A 14,333-nucleotide genomic window follows, 5' to 3' on the forward strand; every position below is an offset into this window, starting at 1 on the left:
TTGTTCCCTTTATTAATATGTAGTGTCCGTCCTTGTCTTTCTGTACTGATTTTAATGAAAAGTTTATTTTGTCAGATATCAGGATAGCTACACCTGCTTTCTTACTGGGGGCGTTTGATTGGTAGATCCTTTTTCACCCCTTCACTCTGAGTTTGTTTGTATGTTTGGCTGCGAGGTGGGTCTCCTGAAGGCAACAGATGGATGGGTCTTGTTTTCTTATCCAGTCCTCAGTTCGTTTTCTTTTAATTGGCGAATTCAACCCATTTATATTAAGAGAAAGTATAGAGAGATGCATTGTTGTCCCTGCCATTCCGTTTTCCTAAGTTTTTCTTTTTTCCTTTCCTCCCATGCTTGCTCAGTTAGACTTTGAGTAACGCCTGTTTGGGGCAGGCCCCAGTTCCTGGCTGCTTTCTTCAGGTTGTGTCCCCCCTCTTAGAATTCTTTGTAATGCTGGCTTAATGTTTATGTATTCATTTAGTTTTTCTTTGCTATTAAAAGTTTTCAGTTCTCCATTGAATGTGAATGCTAGCTTTGCCGGGTAGATCAGTCTGGGTTGGCAGTTATTGGCTCTCAGGGCTCGTATGGTGCTTTCCCAGGCTTTTCTCGCATTCATTGTTTGTGTGGAGAGATCTGCAGTAATTCTTATTTTTTTCCCATTGTAGTATAGCTCCTTCTTCATTTTTGCTGCATGCAGGATTGTTTCCTTATTATTCAGATCTATCATTTTTACTATAATGTGTCTAGAAGTGTTTCTCCTGGGGTCTTGCTTGTTGGGTGTTCGATAAGCTTTTGTGATGTAGTTAAGATGGTCGTTTTTGAGGTGGGGAAAATTTTCATTGATTATATTGTTAAATAGGTGTTGCATTCCCTTTCTCTGGAATTCCTCACCTTCGTCCACTCCGATTATGCGAAGGTTAAATTTTTTAGCATTATCTGCTTGCTCTTGAATTTCCCTTTGGTTTAATTTGAGTGATTTTTCCATATCTGTCACTTTTTGGTCCAGTTGGTGTATTCTGTCTTCTGTATCTGACACTCTACCTTCCATTTCATTCACTCTGTTGACAGTGGCTTCTATTGTGGTTTGCATGGAGGAAATGGATCCCTTTATGGATTCAATGTTGGTTCTCAGAGTACTGATCTCACCTCTCAATGAGGTATGCATTACCTCTAATTTGGCGTTTATCTCACTTCTTACTGAGGTTTGTGCAGCTTCTATTTTTGCATGCATCTCTTGTTTGATACCCTGTATCTCTTTGGATAGTTCATCCTTGTGCTCTTTCAATCTCTGATCAATTTCTCGCTTTATTTCTTGAGTCATTGCCTCTAGCAACCCTCGGAAGTAGCCTTTGTCTTCCATTCCTGCTTTGCTCCCACTGGGGCTCTCCCCTGTGTGGCTGCTGGCTTTTGAGGTGAGCTTGCTGTCCTGGGTGGTAGTAAACCTTGTGATTTTTCTCTGTGATTTTCGCATGGAGGTTCAGGAGACTGCTCTTCAATTTTGTTTTGCTGTGTCTGTCTTTGCTTGGTTGCTGGTTCTGTATTGGTAGAGAGAGTCTGTGCCTGATCTGGGTTCTGTTGGGAGCCTATTTCCAGCTGCTATTCTGACTTACTTAGGATTCTCAGCTCTCTGCTGTAGATTGCTGGCAGTTCCCGCCTTTGGAAGGGTTGAGCAGCCTAGACTGCTTGTGTTTGCTCCTACGGGTGCTCTTGTGAAGAACAGATGCTCTGGATGCACTCTCCCAAATGCTGGAGTCTGCTATGGGCTCCTGATGTGTTTTTGTTTATTTGTTTTGGGCTGGTTGTGGGCTTGAACTCAAGGTTTGGGTGCTGTCCCTCAGCTTTTCAGCTCAAGGCTGGCACCCTACCATTTGAGCCACAGCACCACTTCTGACCCTTTTTGCTTTTGTGATGCTGAGGAATCAGATCCAAGGCCTCATACATCCAAGACTATCACTCTATTGCTGAGCCGCCTTAACAGTCTGAGCTCCTGCTTACTATCAGGTGCTGGCAGCCTGTGTTGCCCAATTCCCAGTCTAGGGTATATGGGTGGAGTTTTGGTGGTGTTTGGGCTTCTCTTGTCCTGGGCCTCCACGTCTTTTGTTGTCACAGGCGTGCTTCCCGGGGGAGTGTTGTTTCCTGGTTTTCTCCCCTCTGTTGAGAGGCGTATGCTCAGCTTTTTACTTCAATTGGGAGGAGTTGGTTGTGTTGTTCAGGCGCCGGATCCCCGGGTCTGGTTCCGGCCCCAGCCTGGAGCGCGCTTGTTAGGCCTGTGCTGATGTGTATACCACCTAGGTTATGCAGCCTGGAGCGCACTCGTTAGGCCTGTGCTGATGTGTATACCACCTAGGTTATACAGCCTGGGGGACACAGTTCAAATTTCTTCTACTGTTGGTAGTCTTGACCCAGGGGCGCTGTTCCTGGCTTGGGCATTTAAGCTCCCTTCCAGGGGCGCTCTTGCTCTAGCCTGGCCAGCTGAGTGTGCTCCACGGGCTGGTGGAGCTCTCAAACAGTTCCCAGTTTTAGTGGGTCCTGTGGTCCGGGTGCTGGGGTAGGGAGTCTAGGTCAGGGTCTGGGGATTCCCTCCAGCTCTGGTCTCCCTTGAGGGATACACTTCCCCTGTGGGGTACTCACCCTGGAGCTGGTTGTTTCTGTGTGGTGTAGGTCGTCAGTTGTTGTTGCAATCCGGGCTGGGTTGGGCGGTGGTGGCTCTGTGTGATTCTTTTCTGTCTCTGCCTCTGTCGAAGCTGTCGGGTCAAGAGTGTCCACGCTCAGGCAGCTTCTTCTCCGTACCTCTGGGGCCCAAGTGACCCCGCCGGGTCGTTGCGATCGTGATCGGGTGGGCAGGTGGTCTGCAGACAGGACCCTTTGTCGCGCTGCTGGCGCCGAACGGCTTTGGCGGGATGGAACCTCTCTGCTTGGGTGGAGAGTGCTGGATCGTTGTGATCGCGATCAGGCGGGCCGGGTGGTCTGCGGAAAGGTCCTTTTGTCACTCTACTGATGCTGAGCGGCTTTGGCGGGATGGAGCCTCTCTGCTCCGGTGGAGAGTGAGGGGTGGGGGTGGGATCCTCGTGGAGACTCCCGGCTGGTAGGTTTCTCTGTTCCTGGCGATCTGCTGTTCTGCAAACCAGTACCTGATGTTCTGAGACCTCTCTTCTTAATGTAGGAGCAGTCATACCTTGTTACCACAGGCCTAAAAATCATAAATACGGTTCCATAGGGAAAACACTATGCACTGTCAAAAAATTCCCACCTGTAGAGTGGGAAAACACCTTTGGCTACAGAAACAAGATATAATCTGCAAACGTGCATGAATGGTGGGTGTTACCCTCAATGAGACAGAAAATGGAAATCAAAATCATTACTACTACAGTCACAGATATTGCCAAGATGATTTTGTTGTTATAGCCATATCCTGGAACTTCTTGTGTTCGGTAGAAAAAAAAAACACCAAATGGAAAAAGTAATGTATTTTGTCTCACTATTTTGCAATTTTTCTATACTTATTCTGTGTTTTGGTTCCACTCCACTCTATAAAGGAGAAGAGTAGGGAACACAGTCCTAGTCACATGACTTTGGAATGGCCTAAAGCCTGGGTTTTCCTCCTTGAAGGAGTATCTAAAGGATGGGGAAATCAGGGCTTGCAGTTCTACAGCTGTCCTCGCCTCATTTGGTTCCTTCTGTTCATCTTGAACTTCAGTGCTCTCCTTGACGTAGTTATCTGTTTTCCATTGGTCCGTATCCCACTCAGCTCTTGACACCTTGATTTCTTGGCTGCTGTTCACTGAGAAGCTTCATCAGCAGGCCCGTTTTGGAAATGCATTTGGAACAGATATTTGCACATCAGTCTCAGAGCAGTCAATTTTCAAGGTCTGGATAACATGAGACAGGAGGGCCTCAGCTGCTGATTTAACTGCATGTCAAATTGATCGGCAAAGGATGGAACTTGGGAATGGGTGATTGGAAGGGCTTCACAGGTGAATCAGGGCCCTTCTGAGGTAGTCCCATTGTGCCTCCTTGCTTTGTATTGGCAGCATTACCTTGAATGCAGTCACAGTGGATCCTGGAGCAGCAAGATTTTCCTGAATTGTGTTTTTAGGGACACAGGAACGTTTTGTAAGGAATACTTCCTACCACAGCATTTGCTGCAATCGTGGATCCTGGAGCAGCAAGATTTTCCTGGATTGTGTTTTTAGGGACACAGGAACGTTTTGTGAAGGAATACTTCCTACCACAGCATTTGCTGCAATCGTGGATCCTGGAGCAGCAAGATTTTCCTGGATTGTGTTTTTAGGGACACAGGAACGTTTTGTGAAGGAATACTTCCTACCACAGCATTTGCTGCAATCGTGGATCCTGGAGCAGCAAGATTTTCCTGGATTGTGTTTTTAGGGACACAAGAACGTTTTGTGAAGGAATACTTCCTACCACAGCATTTGCTGCAATCGTGGATCCTGGAGCAGCAAGATTTTCCTGAATTGTGTTTTTAGGGAGCCTTCCTTCTGACACAGGAACGTTTTGTGAAGGAATACTTCCTACCACAGCATTTGCTGCAATCTGGTGTTTTGCAGGAGTGCTGTCTACAGAAGGCTTTGAAAGAGCATAGAATTCTGAAAGAGATTTCTCCCTAGAACTCAGCTCTCTCCATGATGAAAAGTCCCCTCCTGAAGGGGAATTTATGAGGCTCCTTACTGCAGAACATGGAGGCCTATTTGCAAGCACTGGGGAAGAATTGCAGCCTTTATATTTTGTTGTCTATACTTCTATAAATTGTGTGTCTGTGTGCACATGCACATATGCACGCACACACTAGGGACTGAAATCCGATTCTTGTGTGTACAAGGCTCTGCTCCTAAGCTTTGTCATCCCCCTTGGTGTTTGAGATAAGAGCTGGGAAAGTCCAATCTGCCTTTGAATTCTAGGCTCTCTGCTCTTTCTCAAGTGTGTGTATTTGTGTGTGTGTGTGTATTTGTGCCTGTGTCTTGTGTCTGTGTGTCTGTCTGTGTGTGTGTTAAACATATGTATTGTAAAACAGGCTGCTGTGATTTTTTTTCGAAGCTGGAATGCACATATGAAAGCTTATGTGGGCAGAAGCTGGTTTCCCATGCTTGTAATCCTACAGGCCATTGGCTGAGAACAACTGCTTTGTAATGAGTCTGTCTGACTTATGATACTTACTCATCTTTGTTAGTATAAAATAATTTCATATATATTAGTAACTTTTCACTAGCACAATTTGATTCTATTTCAAAATGAGGTGATATATGTGAGATAAAGAAGTTTTCTTTTTGTTGTTGTTTTTTGTTTTTTGTTTTGGAGTGTCTTGGGGATTGATCTCAGGGCCTGACCAGTGTGCCTGAGCTTCTTTTTGCTCACAGCTAACACTCTACCACATGAGCCACTGCACTACTTCTGCTTTTTCTGTTTAAGTGGTACTGACAAATTGAACCTGGGGCTTCATGCATGCTAGGCAAGCACTCTGGAACTGAGCCACATTCCCAGCCGAGATATTGAAACTCTATTTGCAACTTCCATGAACTTCAGAAAAGGCAATGAGTTAAATATACGTCTTTCAATTGACTATATTTTATTGCAGGAAAATCTCTAGATAAAGAAAGAGGAAAATATTATACTCAGAATCTTTTAGATATCTAATAAGGATGATTAAATAGTAGACTTGAGAACATATACTATTGAACACATAAGTATTTCTAAATGATAAACCCTTGGGTTTTAACTTCCTCAATCAAAATCTGAGCACACCTAAAAGAGTTACACCTATTCATCGTGATCATCATCAATGGCACATGTAGTTATAGATACTGATGGATTTTTGGATAATCTTTTAAGAGAGCAGAACAATGAATAGGTTGTAGGGAGCCAGGGTAAACGCCATTACAAGATGGCGCCCACTCCCTTGCAGCTTTGAGGTAACCACTCCATTTCAGGCAGTGCTTGGCGGGACGGTGGGTCCTGGGCTTTGCGCTTGCGCGAGCCACGTAGAGTCCCCAGCCAATCCCGTGGCACCTGGTGACGGTGAAAGGCAGATGACCAATGATAGAAAGACCCCTGTTCCTATTCCCTATATAAGCGGCCATGTTTTGGGTGCACGCTCTCTCGCGCTCAAGCTCTCCCATCAACTAAAAGGGCTCTCCAATAAAGCGTGATGTGAGAAGACTCCTGGTGTGGTGTTCGTTCTTCCTCGCTGGTCGAGAAGGCGCGCGCCGCAAAGTGGTGCCGAAACCCGGGACCCGCGGGAGAGGCCGAACCGGAGCCAGAACTCAACACGCGGAGAGGGGACGTCGGTAAGTATCCCCCGGTATGCTGTTCACTATAGATTTAGATATTTATTGGTTGCTTGCATTGCTTCTTCCCTTGTGGCTTGTCTTTTTGATGGTGCGCACTTGCCTCGAGGAGGGAGGGTTTGATTTAATCCAGGAAGGATGCAAAGTACTAACACGGCATTAGGATAGTCTATCAGAGTCAGCATCCAGTAATGGGGAGGAAAATAGGCCTGAAAGAAAAAGGGAAAAAAGACAAAAGGATCCTAAAGAATTAAAGCAGGAGGGACTGCAGCCCTCACAAAAGGAGAAGGGTCTTAGGGAGGAGGGGGTCTCAAGGAGACCCCCATGCCCTTCTTTAAAAGCAAACCGGTTCTCAGCCCTACATGTGGAAGGGCGGGACCAAGAATGCAGTGATCTTGTGAGTGACTCAGAGGAAGAAATGTTAGAGGAGGAGGGAGAGCAGCTCGATCCAGCTGATAGTGAAGACTTAGAAGAGGCTGCGGCGGAGTATGAGGCAGACAGATATGGGGGGTGGCGCCCCCTAGGGGTGGGAGTACCGCAGCAGCCAGGAAGAGGAAACGGAGCTGGCCCTCACCCGTCGGGCCCCCCCCTCCGTGCCCGGAGGCGGGGCGGAGTCACTTTATAAAAGGAAGCACCTGGTCGCGGTTAGCAGCCGCTTTTCCAGTTTTTGAAAATCCAATTACTAATGAAAGAAATTTTGAGCCGGTTTCCTACTTCCAGCTTAAGGATTTAGTTGAGGCAGTCAGGACTTATGGAGTGACGGCTAATTATACCACTGCCTTGCTTCGAAGGCTAACTATTAATGCTATGATTCTGTGGGAGCAAAAACTGTTCAATATTTTCCTGAATTAGTGGCTAAACAGGCAATTTTGGTCTGAGAGAGAAACAAAAAGGCAATTTTGGGTATAAAGTATTGTTTAATGCACTTTGCAAAAATTCCAGATAAATTAATTATTCCATACACCCGTGAGCAAGTTGAAATTTTAGCAGCCACAGTGGATATGTGGGCAATTCTTGTTTGCTCATTTCCAAATGTAATTGATAACCATTATCCTAAGCATCCTCTGCTTGCCATAGTTAACAAAAATTTAGTGTATTTTCCTGTTGTCACTTCAAAGGAGCCCTTGGTTGATGCTCTGACCATCTTTACGGATGGATCAAAATCTGGACAAGGTGCCTTTTTTGTTCAAGGACACAAACAGCCGGTAGTCTTTAATTTTCGGCCGAATGCCCCACAGGCTGTTGAATGTTTAATTGTGCTTGAAGTTTTTAAAAGATTTGATCAACCTTTTAATTTATTTTCTGATTCATTATATGTTGTAAATGCCGTTGCTTCTCTTGAAGTTGCTGCTTCAATTAAGCAGGCCAGTACAGTTTCTAATGTTTTGTTACAGATTCAGTCCCTTATCTTAAACAGAAAACACTCTTTTTATATTGGACATATTCGCGCCCACTCTATGTTGCCGGGCCCGATGGCAAGGTGTAATGATTTGGTGGACCAGGCAACTCGGGCTGTGGCTCTGGTCGCTGCTGATCCTGTAGAATTGGCAAAAGACTTTCATAGATTGTATCATGTACCTGCTAATACCCTTAGGAAAAGATATAATTTGTCCAGGCATGTGGCAAGAGATATTGTTAAAGCCTGTAAATTTTGTGTTACCTTTCTTCATCCTCCCCATGTGGGGGTAAACCCCAGGGGGTTGAGACCAAACGCCCTATGGCAAATGGATGTTACTCATCTGACAGAATTTGGTAAGTTGAAATATTTACATGTGTCTGTGGACACCTTTTCCGGTGTCATTCATGCCACACCTTTGGCAGGAGAAAAGGTGTCTCACGTCAAAATACACTGCTTAGATGCTTGGGCAGCTTGGGGAAAGCCCCTTAGACTCAAGACGGATAATGGCCCTGCTTATACTTCCCATGGTTTTCGCGCCTTTTGCGCACAAATGCAGGTTGCCCACACCACTGGACTGCCCTACAATCCTCAAGGACAAGGTATAGTGGAAAGAGCTAATAGAAGCATAAAAGAAATGCTTCAAAAACAAAAAGGGGGAATTGCTGAGTCAGCGTCCCCCAGGGAAAGACTTTCTCTTGCGCTCTTTACCCTTAATTTTTTAATTCTAAATGACAACGATCAGTCTGCCGCAGATCGGCATATGACAAGAGACCCCATGGATACTAAAGACATGGTTATGTGGAAGGATGTTATTAATAATAAATGGTATGGACCGGATCCGGTAATAACGAGATCCAGGGGAGCTGTTTGTGTTTTTCCACAGAGTCAAGAAGTACCTCACTGGGTGCCAACGAGACTGACCAGGCCGGTGGAGACTGCAGCAGAACCCCCTCTTGAAGATGCCATCCACTCGTCTCCTGATGCAGCTGATCTTCCTGCTGTTAGCAACAGTGCTAATAGCAATCCCTGTGATAGCTAAACCAATGATGCTGTGGGCTGTTACAATTTACTGACTGGGCCTCTGCGGTGTCCTTTTTCAAAGAGTGGGTGGGAGTCAGAATGTTTTTAGCTTGCTGCCTGGGAGGATGCGTGGTCTGCCTATGGTTGGTCTGTCGCCTTCAAGCCCAAACCAGAAGGGACAAGATTGTTATCTTGCAAGCATTAGCCGCTTTGGAGAGTGGATCCTCACCCCAGATCTGGCTGTCGGCCCTGAGAGGCAATTAAGCCTTACCATCCTGCATAGCCTTAGCACCCCGAGGGATTAGGGGATCCCATTGCACCGGGACAGGTATGCAACTTGCAATTTGGGACAGGGTGCGAGGCAAGTGCACTGCACTTGAGGAGAACCATCTCCTCAAGAAGAGCATGCTGGGTTGCAAGTGGGTTGATGCCCAAGATCCCACCTCTGCAAAAAAGGCATCGGACGGGCCTGGTCATCACTGGGGAAGGCGCCCCTCAGGCGAAGGCCAGTGCAAGGTCCTCTCATTAATGTTTTAGACAGAGGCCCAACCTCTACTCTTACCTGTTGCCAAAAAACAAAAAAGGGGGAACTGTAGGGAGCCAGGGTAAACGCCATTACAAGATGGCGCCCACTCCCTTGCAGCTTTGAGGTAACCACTCCATTTCAGGCAGTGCTTGGCGGGACGGTGGGTCCTGGGCTTTGCGCATGCGCGAGCCACGTAGAGTCCCCAGCCAATCCCGTGGCACCTGGTGACGGTGAAAGGCAGATGACCAATGATAGAAAGACCCGTGTTCCTATTCCCTATATAAGCGGCCATGTTTTGGGTGCACGCTCTCTCGTGCTCAAGCTCTCCCATCAACTAAAAGGCTCTCCAATAAAGCGTGATCTGAGAAGACTCCTGGTGTGGTGTTCGTTCTTCCTCGCTGGTCGAGAAGGCGCACGCCGCAATAGGTAATATTTTTTATTCTCACCATATTGAGCTCAAGGCTGTAAGCTCTGTATATACTATATACTGTAAAGTTCTATTACAAATATAACATATTTATATACAATATGTAAGATGGTCATTGCAAATCTATTGTATGTATAGTCTATAGTGCTGTACTAGGTTTGAAACTTATGGCCTCGTACTGTTGCTATGCTTTTTCACTCAGAAGCTGGTGCCCTATCATTTGAACCCAAAGTGTATATTCAGCTGGCAGTACACCTTTTCTGCACTTCTGCTGCACTGTTGTTTGACCTTTTAAGCCCATGAGTTCTTTTTTTTGTTGTGAAAATACCGTCCAGAGGGGTTACAATTACATGGGCAAGGTAATGAGTACATTTCTTATCAATCATTGTTGCCTCCTCCTTTGTTTCCCCTTCCCATTGCTTCCCCTTTCCCCCTCCCTCCCTCCTGCCAGAGTTGTAAAGTTCATTTTTTGACTTTACATCTCCTATATGTCACTTTTTCCATGGGTCCACCTGTATCCGTATTTAAACAATTTGTTTTTTCCCTTCCCCTACACAAATTATACCAACATCAAATACTGTGAAAGCAGGTTTTATACCATGGGGGAGCAACATACAATGCAACAAAACCCATCAGTTCTTAGAGGGTAGATCCCTGCCTTACTCATCTTTGTGTGCTCCAATCTAGGCACAGCCAATTTTATCGTGAATAATGATGATATACCTGGTAGTATGATATAAATAGCTTGCAATGCGTTTCATGGTAGGAGAAGGAAAGGGATGATTTCATGGAGAGTTTTCTTAGTTTCCTTCCAACCATGTTTGGAGTTTGAGAGCCCAGTTGTCAGAAAGGCCACAAAAAGCCAGTATAAAACTAGTCATCATGTGCTGGGAATGTGGCTTAGTGATAGAGTACTTGCCTATCCTGCATGAAGCCCTGGGTTCCATTCCTCAGTAGCACATAAACAGGAAAAGCCACAAGTGGCACTGTGGCTCAAATGGTAGAGGGGTAGCCTTGAGCAAAAGAAGCTCAGAGGAGACTATGCCCAGGCACTGAGTTCAAGCTCCAGGACTGGGGAAACACAAACAAAGAAACAAACAACGATGACAAAAATGAGTCATCACCTTAGAACCTAGAAGGGTTGATAATTCAAAGGATTACTTTTGTGTTATGTGAATCACTTAATAGTCACTTCTGTTTTTGAAAGAATTACTTGAATATAGCTCATCTCATAGGAGGCTGTTTAATAGAAACATTTGTAAGCTTAATGAAGAATGGATCTTTGGGCCCCATGGACAAAGCCTAAAAATGAGGCAAAACAATTTTTTTTGTTTTGGGTGCCAGTACTGCAGTTTCAAATTAGGCCTTGGATGCTGTCCTTTAGTTTCTTTGCTCAAGGCTGTTGCTTTTCCACTAAAGCTATAGTTTCCCTTCTGGTTGTGTCTTGGGAGGGGAGATGGGTGGGTGTGCCCATGTGCCCTTGCTGGAGCTTCAATCCACGCCTGACTCTGTCCCTGAGATCCATTTCCTCAAGGCTAGTGCTCTACCACTTCAACCACAGTACCACTTCTAGTTTTCTGGTGGTTAATTAGAGATAAGAGTCTCCCAGACTTTCCTGCCCTAGCTGGCTTCAAATTGGAATTCTCAGATCCCAGCCTCTTGATTAGCTAGGATTAGGGGCATGAATAATCTGTGCTAGGCCAGGGTGTACTTTTTTTTTTTTTTTTTTGCTTTCCTAGGACTTGAACTCACTTGAGCCACAGTGCCATGTCCAGCTTTTTCTGTTTATGTGGCACAGAGGAATTGAACCCAGGGCTGCATACATGCTAGGCAAGCACTCTGCCACTAAGCCACATGACCAGCCCCAGGCGGTGCATCTTTAAAAAAAACTTCCTTCTTTTTTTTTTCCCGGTCATGGGGCCTGAACTCTGGGCCTAGGTGCTCTCCTTCAGCTCTTCAGCTCAAGGCTAGTGCTCTAACCCTGGAGCCACAGCACCACTTCCAGCCTTTTCTGCTTATGTGGTGCTGAGGAATCAAACCCAGGGCCTCATGCATGCGAGGCAAGCACTCTACCACTGAGCCACCTTCCCAGCCCAGAAAAACTTTTTATGACAATCAGAAACTGTTGAGGACTTAGAACCATTTTTCTCAATAAGGATTTTTTCCCTATCTGTTATGTTTATAATTAATCTGATCATGAATACTAAGTATTTATTGCTAGACAAAAGCTGAGCTAGACACAGTAATACATAGCTGGAGGATTGATTACTGGAAGAGATTAATTACAGAATAATTCATACATACTTACAAACAGTAAGGATGTGATAAGCTTACTAACAAATACTCAAGGGATCAGAGTCCTTCAAATTTCTTTAGACAAAAAAATGAGATCAGTGACCCTCTGTGATTCTTTAGACTAAGAGTATAAACATCACATTTTTCAGTCCTTTCCCAACATAATGAATCCAAAACTATGAGATAGGGGCTAAGAATCTCTTTTTTAAAGTATTTACTGAAGTTTTAGTCTAGTATCCCAAGAGTCCTATTGATCTTAAAGGTGGTTTCCTTGAGTACTTGGTGTTTTTTCCTAATTACTCACATAGGAGAATTGTTGACTAGTTAGGATTTTTGGAAATCTCGGGGTTGAATCCTTAAAGAGAAAATGAGTCAGAAAAAAAATCAGTCTTTTACACTTAGCTTTTGGGAACTGATAGAAAACTATAGGAATTTTCTGGTGTGAAAATGAATCATTTGGTTAAAATCTTTCTCTGAGGGACTACTTCATGGATTTATAACTTAGTAGGTTTTCTGAATGAACATAGTATAATTGCTCCCTAGGTGTGAGTTATGTGACAGAAAGCCTACCATTCCCAACAACAATTATAAATCAAATTCCAAATAAGACCATTAATGAAGTTTGCCAGTCTCATAAAAAACAAAAAACAGAAAACAAAACAAAACAAAAAAACAGAACAACAGTAAAAATCACAAGGAGTGAATCAAGGTAACTGTTGAGATTAATTTAAAGATAAACCACTGATGCTAATATGTTTCAACTTAATAGTTCTGAGAGCTGTTGAGCATCCAAATTGCACTTGGTCAAGTTGTGTCTACGTGTTAAATCACAGTGAAGTGAATTCTGGGTTTTTCTTTTCTGATTTAATGTTGAGAATGTAGGAAATATCACATTTAATAGAGTAGCTTATCTTGCTTGTCTACATTTGATCCCTAACACTAACACTAACATAAACCATACAACAATAACAACAACAACAAAGTACATAACCAAGCAGTTATATTCTTTAGATATGAATCAAATGAAAACCTAGTAACAATAAACCACCTAGTAACAATAAAACTGGCAGACTAAACCATAATTTTGCCCCTGTTAGTGAAGTATAATTTTGGTAGTTTTAGGGACTAAATTATATTTCTGAAAATGTGACTATTGGAGGCCTATATATATTTGGAGATAGGATCTTTAAAGAGGGCATTAAATTAAAAGGAGGTCTCTAAGGGTAAATCTTAATCCAAATAGTTAATGTGCTTATGAGAAGATGAAGTTTTAATGCATACACAGAAGACTATGTGGAGACACAGCGAGAAGATAGACATCTACAGACCAAGATGAAAGATCCTCAGTATGATGACACCTTGTCTCAGACCTCTAACCACTGAACTGTGGAACATATATTTCTGTTATTTGAGCCATCCAATTGGTGCTACTTTGTTATGGGAAGCCTAGCAAAGTAATAGAGGAATGAGGAGTTCCTAATCAGTCAATGCCTTGACATACATGTTTTTTTGCAGTTTAAGATCATCCAGGAAGAGGTATGTCAGCTTGGAGGAGTGCACCCTTTCCTTCCCATTTCTCTGATATAGAATTCTCTCTTTTCCCCAAAGCCTTCTCATGTATTTTCATAATATCATTACCTCTGACCAACCCCAAAGCCATAGTCTCCTCTTTTCTGTTATTTCCTACAACAGCTCCAAGCACAAGAAAAAAATGAACAAAACAATAAAAGTAAAATACAAGATATAGAGGAACTAGACACTGAGTAGAAAGCTATTTAGCCTGGATTTGGGAGAACATATGAAAGATACTAATAGTTAAGTAGAGGTTGTAAAGTATTTTTCTGTGGAACCATGTGGAACCATGTCAATTTGAAGGCCTTATACTGTATGACTGATATAAAAGTAATCCCATAAGCCAGGTGCTGGTGTTTTACCACCTGTAAGCCTAGCTACTCAGAGGTTAAGATCTGAGGACTGTGGGTCAAAGCAAGGCTAAGGCAGAAAAATCTGAGAGACCTTTGACTCCAATTAATCATCCAAAAGCTAGAAGTAGCTGGGAAGGTGGTTCAGTGGTAGAGTGCTTGCCTTGCATACATGAGGCCTGGGTTCAATTGCTCAGCACTACATAAGCAAAAGAAGCTGGAAGGGGCACTGTGGCTCAAGTGGTAGAGCTCCAGCCCTGAGCTGAAGAGCTGAGAGACAGCGCCCAGATCCACCCAGAATTCAGGGCCCATGACTGCCAAAAATAATACAAAAAAGCTTGAACTAGAAGTAGCTGGGCGCTGGTGGCTCATGCCTGTAATCCTAGCTACTCAGGAGGCTGAGATCTGAGGATCATGGTTCAAAGCCAGCCCAACAGGAAAAGTC

At 44.1% G+C, this 14,333-nt stretch overlaps 1 protein-coding gene across 1 annotated transcript in view; it reads left to right on the top strand.

Moving 5' to 3' along the window:
• Positions 1-9,744, top strand: part of LOC138830844 (large ribosomal subunit protein uL29-like) — a 79,516-nt gene extending 69,772 nt beyond the window's left edge. Inside the window, exon 3 of the mRNA XM_070027657.1 lies at positions 4,029-9,744. Within this exon, the coding sequence (XP_069883758.1) occupies positions 4,029-4,080 (52 nt within the window). The 3' untranslated portion in view covers positions 4,081-9,744. The remainder of the gene's footprint in view (positions 1-4,028) is intronic.
• The last annotated feature ends 4,589 nt before the right edge of the window (positions 9,745-14,333 follow it).

Source organism: Dipodomys merriami, unplaced genomic scaffold, assembly GCF_024711535.1.
Source record: "Dipodomys merriami isolate MVZ:Mamm:240054 unplaced genomic scaffold, mDipMer1.0.p SCAF_19, whole genome shotgun sequence".
Taxonomy (NCBI): domain Eukaryota; kingdom Metazoa; phylum Chordata; class Mammalia; order Rodentia; family Heteromyidae; genus Dipodomys; species Dipodomys merriami.